The 7,892-nt window shown below is 33.4% G+C and overlaps 1 protein-coding gene across 1 annotated transcript in view; it reads left to right on the top strand.

Moving 5' to 3' along the window:
- Nucleotides 1-1,226: 1,226 nt before the first annotated feature.
- The window catches only part of LOC107194573, a 9,460-nt gene continuing 2,794 nt past the window's right edge, over nt 1,227-7,892 (top strand). The window contains exons 1-8 of the mRNA XM_015584214.1: nt 1,227-1,358; nt 1,417-1,821; nt 1,920-2,104; nt 2,189-2,466; nt 3,931-3,993; nt 4,951-4,955; nt 5,051-5,119; nt 5,216-5,252. Coding sequence (XP_015439700.1) covers nt 1,227-1,358; nt 1,417-1,821; nt 1,920-2,104; nt 2,189-2,466; nt 3,931-3,993; nt 4,951-4,955; nt 5,051-5,119; nt 5,216-5,252 — 1,174 coding nt within the window. The remainder of the gene's footprint in view (nt 1,359-1,416; nt 1,822-1,919; nt 2,105-2,188; nt 2,467-3,930; nt 3,994-4,950; nt 4,956-5,050; nt 5,120-5,215; nt 5,253-7,892) is intronic.

The raw sequence follows: 7,892 nt of genomic DNA, 5'->3' as shown, positions 1-7,892 counted from the left end.
TATTTGATACTTATCTTGGAGATATGTGGCAATTGTGTTAACAAGTTTCTTTAATTTCTACTTCAACTAATGTTCGTTTGGAATAATAGATATGATACGCGTCAAATCGACAATATCTGTAATACAACAATTTATATAAAAAAATAGTTGCGTTACCATCATCTGTTTTATCGTCTACCGAATGGATATTGAAATAAACAAAAACAGAAACAATTTTTATGAAATTATGTACAAAATGTATCATTAAGCGAGTAGAACACAGAGTGGATAAAATTATGTTTTTTTCTTTAATGTTAGATGCTTCTGATTATACAATTTAAAATAACTTGAATTTCATTCCGTAACTTTGTAAAACGTAAAAATGTAACAGGTTTGATTTCGTTTGATTAATGACACCATCAATGGCATTGTCAAAATGCCCGGATTGTATGTATATATTAATGTATTTGAGTAAACATAATAAAATATATTACTGCGTCTTATACATACGGTTTGTATTTCCCATATGTATTCGGCATATCGATATGTATATAAAGTTTTTAAATTCAAAACACTACAATTCATGTGACAACAAAGGAATCCTACAGTCACAAATTTTTAGTCTACGAAAAGTTAAAATGTTCTTTACCCGATTTTCATCTGGCCAATTTGTCTTACTTCGTAGGAAAAGTTTTATTTGTACTTGTTTCCAGCAATATTATCCGCAAATACGATCGTTGAACACTCCCTCAGTTATTTTGACATTAACCTCTCGAAGATATATTCTTATGCAGTGTACGCACGTATTGTCTGCGATCTCGACTGATCGTTTGTACAACCAGTATGTATATACATATGTACATACATACGTGGTGACGTATAACGTGTTCCATGGGGTTTAACCTAATGAGAATTAAATGTGTTTATTATCATTATTATCTTTGTTTGAGAATTAAATGCAATTATTGCTATGTCCTCGTTTTTCATGCGTAACAGATTCAAGCAAGTGTACTTATCTAAAAACGAAAAAATTATCAGAAATTCTTTTTCTAATTTGTTGATCTCTAACATTGGCGGGAATTCCCGTATTTGGTTTCAGATTTATTATTTAATACTTGCCAATTTTCAGATGAAAACATAAAAAGCATAGTGGTTTCAATTATTCGAAGTCGTTTGCTCTTTAATTTTCATTACGAGTATTAATTTTATACGGACAGCAGATAATAAGATAATTTATTATCAAGAATATGAATAAAAAAAATGTTTTGAAAGATTATGTATTATCACAGTATTCTCTGGAGAAGATAAAATTGATTAAAGAAAAATTGAAAAAAGACACAAATGAGGCTGATCCTTTGTGGACCTGTATAATGGGAAAGGTTGGTGTTAGTAATAAAGACAGCATAAATCTTAAATTACTAAAAATGTATTATTTAGGAGGAAGAAGAAATATGTCTAAGTGAAAATGAAAGTACAGACAAAAATGATGAAAGTGACAATGATAGTTCATCCAGATTGCACGATTACATTCAGCAACCATCTACTCAATTTTATTTTACTCAATTTGAAAAAGATTTGAACACAGAAGTTAAACAAACATCTCTAGAAACATGTGATATTGTGGAGTGTCTTGTTGAAGGTTTAGAGCATACTAATGGAAAATTGGATTTAAGTATACTAGAAAATTTAAAGGATGAAGAATTTGTGGATATAGTCTGTGACTTAGAAAAAAAATTAAACATAACAGGTACCTATAATCTATGCTGCTCTTTGAATAATATGACTTCAGAACAAAGAATGAAATACACAACTGTCTTTCATACCTATTTATTGTTACCGAAGGTAATGTTTATTTTTTCAATTTATAAAGATTAGATTGTTATATTACCTAATATAATTGTTTACATTAGACAAGTAATGTTATTTAAGCCTTGTTGTAGATAATTGCTATAGAAGAACCTTCAAAAATGTTATTATCTGTTATCACAGAAAGTGTACAAAAATTTCCAGATGACATACAAAAATTAATTTTTATCCCCCTGTTAAATGTTGATTTAAAAGACACAACAATTGTCAATGCTATAGTGAATGCTTTTGAACCACAAAGAAACCCTGCTCTCATTATGTATGTATTAGTGGTATTAGTGTCTACTAATTATGTTGAAATACGTTTCACTGTACGACTGATTAATATTAACCATACTTGTAGGGAATGTTTATCTTATATAAAAGAACTTAAGTCATGGCACCTTCCTATTCTACAAAATCTTATGACTGTTAAAACAGATACTGTTACAAATGAAAAATTCATACGTATGTTATCTGAAAAAGCATATGACTTTTCAACAGATAAAAATTTTGGAAAATTAGTGTTATTATTCATAAAGACGAATCTAAATTTTTCAGAACAACAGAAGCTTTTATTGTGGGAAATAACTAATATAAATCAAACATTTTTTAAAAGACCTATAGAAAATATCTTGAAGGGTATATAGTATAATTAGTAATTAATTGATTATTGAACAACATTGACATGAGGAGTGCAATGTGTAAATTTGTTGGTCTAATCGTTAATAAAGATTTATTACCTCTCACGTTAAATATTTTAATCATTCCCTGATTAAAGAAAGTAAATATTTTCTTCACTGGCGTTTCTTATTAATAATTGTTAATCCGTAAGAATAAATTGGTAAAAACACCAATAGCGTCATCTAGGGCGAAAGATCAAACTACTAGTTAATAGTAATTAAATTATTCAAACTTTCTAAGATATATATATACAACAGTAGACGCTCGATAATTGATCATCTCGGGGCTGTAGAGGGCCAAATTTCTACGAACTGATCATGTAACGAGCGTCAAATCGCGCGCTTTCCCCACCAATCGTCCGTTCATATGCGAGATATAGCAATTTATAGGGTGAGCTGAATGTACGCACTTATTGTTCATCTTAATTACATATCTCCATTATTTTAAAAGATATCAAAAAGTTTATTCACAGAAGTGAGTTAGTATGGATTGTCATTACATAACAGTAATAATTTCTTCATAAGTGGAGAATCTTCTTAAATTTGAAGGTTAATTATATTTTCATTTTAATGATACTGTGTGTGTTTCAAAACTTTAAGAAAGTGTCAGTAAAAATACCACTAGACATTGTATATCAATAGGTACTTTCCATCTAAAACGAAGTAAAATAAATTTTCGGAAATAGCCTGGGATACGTACACGGTTGAATTCATTCATTAGTCGTAGGCTACAATAGAATGTATATATTCGAAATTTTGGTCAAAGAGAGGCACGAAACATATGGCTTTGGCATTGTTTATAACCATCGGAGTGCTGTGGAATGAAATTTCCGAGAATTCGTCCTTGTACGTCTGTTTTTCCGTTTTACGAAGGTCCGTGCCCGTTGAGCTAATTGCTTGTATACGTCAAAAAAAAAAGGTCGTACGGCGCTGAATATTCTATTACGTTGAAATAGAAATTGGAGTGAGCAGGAAGGGTAGTTATCCTCGCCCGCCGACCCACCAATCACGGTCCCCCCAAGATAGCCGAATCAACAGATCGCGACATCGCGACCAGCCGAAGACGGCCTAAGGGTCATTCGTCTCGAAGAAGTTAGTGTGATAAGACGTGACGTGAGTTTGCTCCCGTCGAAGAGTCGGTACGTGATCTTTACCTCTCACATCTAATCGTTTATACTAATTATTAGTGCCTTCGTTAGCTCTCTATCGTTACTTTCGTTTAATATTTATTCATTTTAGAGTAAATTGTCGTAAATTAATTCGATATTACGGGACATGGTGATCGGTTTTCACGACTTTCTTTGTCCACTTCTTATCCAATATTTTACGGCACACCTCGAGCACAATAGTTCTTTATTTGTAACGAAACCATTGGTAATTTGATGTAACTGCTTGGAGTAAACGCGTTTATTTTCTGTTTCAGAGGACCGGCTGGAACAACACACCGAAACATTGGTGAAACATGGTAATTTGTTGCAACAAATAGGTGACAATCTATTATATATTTTTATTTTATCGTGCTTCTATTGTGTTTGGCTGTAAGCGTGATCGCGATTTTGTGATTTATTGTGCAAAGATCGAACGAGAATTCTTCCGGCAAGTATGTATACTTTGAATTTAAATGCGCAATTGTGGAATTCAAAATGGCTGCCGTGGCCGTTAGAAATTTAAACATTACTTTCGAACATTTAAATTCGAAATATTCGCAATTTACTGTGTCACGGTCGCGATATTGTTTTAATATTAATAATTTCATCTGTCTATCTTTATGGAATCATCGTGTTTGCATTTGCATACAGTTTCGGTTGTAAGTTTGATTATTCGAAAATGCGTAATTCATCGTGCTCATCGAAGCACGGGTAAATAACGAAACGTTGATATTTGCAATGATTTTCGGAATATTTACAAAAATCGGGACGCGGTTTAGATAGAGAAAATGAACGTGCTTACAGCTCTAACAACAAATGTCTTTAATATAATACATAAATATTAAATATAATAATATATATAACAGATTTAATATATTTATATTCAATTGAATAATTATTTTGTAATATTTAATAATATTTGAACTCATGGTAATTATTGAAAGGCAGTATTTTCTCGACAAACACTTGGTAGGATACAGAAACTAAAACAGTAGGCAGGCACAAGTGTGCCTTGTATTTCCCATGTACTTTTCTTTCAGAGAATTTTGTGGCCGCGCGCAATGCGGTCGAATAGAATCAGTGTTTATATCGTACAAGATTTTTGATTTATGCGGAGCGAACTGGCTCCGTGTAGAATCTCACCGGAGATGCTAGGTTTTCGTGAAATTAGAGTCAGTGTTTATTGCGTGTTATCAATTACTGTCAGAGTGTCGGGACACTTTTTACTTTTTGAGTCGCGAAAGTAGAGTCAGTGCATCACCGAAGAAAATATTTTTGCGCAGCTCTGTTTACAGAGGATGTAAGTATCTTTATATTCTATTGTTTACACTATTCAATTGAAACAGCTAGAATTTTGAGAAGAGGTTGTAACGATTTCTGTTCCTTTTTTATCAGATTCATCAGGTGCTGTATAAACGACCGTTGCAGAGGATGTCCTCGGGCGAAGCTCCACCAGCCAAGACTGTAAGCATTTTTAAATTTCATTACTTACATTATTCAACCGAAATAGCGAAAGTTTTGAAAAGAGATTATAACGCATTTTGTTCCTTTTTTTTCCAGATTCCTAGAGTCTTAGACGGAGCCCTTCTGTCATCGGGTGAGTCGCATGCTTTTATTCCTCCAGTCCCCAATCATGTCGTAGGACGATTGGTCCAAAGCGACACGGGTGACTGGTTGTATACGTGCTTAATATTGCGAGTACAGTGAACGCGGATATGCAATCATATCCGCGAGTAGTGACATCGATCTGTTGTATTTTTTAGATAGGCTAGGGTCTTCTTGTACGCCGCGTTTATTATTAATAATATAATTCAGAAATATTTTGTATTGAAAGTATATTTATAAACGAATCATTAACATAACATGAAATTATTGATTAATATTGATCTTTGATATTTTGAGACCAGAAGTCCTATTCATTACAACAATTGATATTTTTCTATTAATCGAGAACGTGGTACTATATTATTCAGTTAACTAGAGAATACAGTAACTTGATGGCAATTAGTCGTATATTTATTGTCATATCGAAAACGATTACACTAAAATTATTCTATTAATGTCTTTTCATCAATCAAGACGATTACATAAAAATTATTCTAGTGTTGTTTACAAGTACGGTCAATTGATTGAAAAATAATACTGAACACATTAATGTATGAAATATATGTCGACGAATATAGAATCGAAAGAACAGGAACCACGCCGATATGTTTAAAGTAAAGGGAAAAACATTGTGGTGCCTTTTTATATGTGCATGTTACATACAGCAGTTAGCGCAATACCACGAGACGCGGCAGCATGTTTCAAAAATTGGAACCAGTATTGCAGGTTTCATTCGTATTTGTTAATCATAATAAAGTATCGGTCAATAAAACGAATACGTGTTGATTTATACACCCTCGTGAAAAACCTGGTGTTATGGAATAATTTAACATGGGTGCACACGTGTTAAATTATTGCACTATCATTATCGTGGCCGGTCGTTTTGATGTCAATAGCAAAGAATTTTACCCAATTTTACGTACACACCGGTAGTAATATGTATATCGAAACGTGCTGGCGTGTACTCACGACCACTTTAATGGAGTGTGAGCGTTAAATGCAGGGAAGGTACTACTGTGTTTTAGCAGCGTCTTTCTTAAACATATCGTTATGGTAGACGTACATATGTACTCAGAAGAAATGAATATTTGTAAAGTCTATCCTTTAAAAAGGACAGAGCCAGAGGTGTCCATCTACCACTTGCGAGCAGCATTCTTCCCTTCCGGAGGTACCCCCACTACGGGACTCTGGTTGACTCGCTCGAGTCAATCTGAGGTCGGTAGTCGGGGAAACCCACGAGGGGAGGCTTGTAATTGCTTGTAGCTCGTGGGTGGCATTTGGACAACTCTGGTAATAGAGTAAATTTTTATGATTGTTAGCGTGTTAATCACTTTTGATTTCACCCGTTAGTGTGTTCTTTATTATTCTCAAAAGTTTCACCGTCATTTGTAATGAAATAAGAAAATTAATATAAAGTAAATTTATTTATCATTTAAATGCAGTATTAGTAAAATGTACAAACAAGCATTGCATATTGGTCAGTGATGCTTCATGAATATTCTTATTTGTATGGAAGATATATTTGTCTTCATTTATATCTTTAATACAAATAGGAATATTCAAGAAGCATCACTGACCAATATATAATGCTTGTTTGTATATTTTACTAATGAAACTGTGAAGAATTATATCGAATACGTACTACCACGTTACTCGAAGACAGATATAAAAATTAAGTAGCGCATTTTGATACACACAGATTGAGCTAGAACGTAACGTTCTAGACATATGTGATATTAGAGACCGTGTACAAGAAGGCATTTCGCGACGGGTAGATCTCTGAGTCAAAATGACCTGTCTGTGATACTTATATCTTGATATATATCTTACATTTGGCTTTGACGACGGGATCGCCCGAGGATTGTTCAATATATCTAGAGTCATATATATTATTGCAAAATCTTGCTTAGAGTCTTGACAATTAAATTGTACAATAGTAATAAATAAATAATATTTGCTGTTCAATTTTTATTAATACAAAGTCGAGTCACTTTTATTCCAAGAGAATATTAGCCCGTTAGAAGAGAATGAACTATGTAATATATTTTTTAGTTAGGATTTTCAGGATATTGATTCCGTGTTCGTTGCTCAAACCCTTTCACGTGCCCAGGTGCTACTTGATTGGGTGAGAGCAACGGGGAACGATGGCTTGATTTCATATAAATAACATGTATATGCGACTGGCGAAGTTAGCTTACCGTGCACGACGTATTTTCCACTTGTGTGTGTGTGGTTAGGCAGTGGAATTGCGTCGGTTTCTATTTCTATCAATTAACATTTCATCTGTAATTGTACCTTGGAACAATTTTTTACAATTTCCGTTATCGGTCGTACATATTCCTTTACTTCATACAATGTTTATAATTAACTTTCAATGGAATATGTACTGTTTTAAAATCTCTCGCTATCAGACGAGAAAATTAACACGTAATCGATATAAAATATACCAACTATACATACATTACTTTGACAATTTTTCTATTTTCGCAATGGATGCTAGTCTTTGCCAGTCGATTTCAGGAAAATGGTACGTACCTATGTAGAGTGTGAAAGTTGTGTATTACGCTCGGGTGTCGGAGGCGTCCCGGGACGTCCTCCCTAGGTGTTAGGCTAACTTGCACCCGGGCGTATG

The sequence above is a fragment of the Dufourea novaeangliae genome, unplaced genomic scaffold (genome assembly GCF_001272555.1).
Source record: "Dufourea novaeangliae isolate 0120121106 unplaced genomic scaffold, ASM127255v1 scaffold8, whole genome shotgun sequence".
NCBI classification, from domain to species: domain Eukaryota; kingdom Metazoa; phylum Arthropoda; class Insecta; order Hymenoptera; family Halictidae; genus Dufourea; species Dufourea novaeangliae.
The sequence above is the reverse complement of the archived record's forward strand: the minus strand, read 5'-3'. Positions and strand labels throughout refer to the sequence as shown.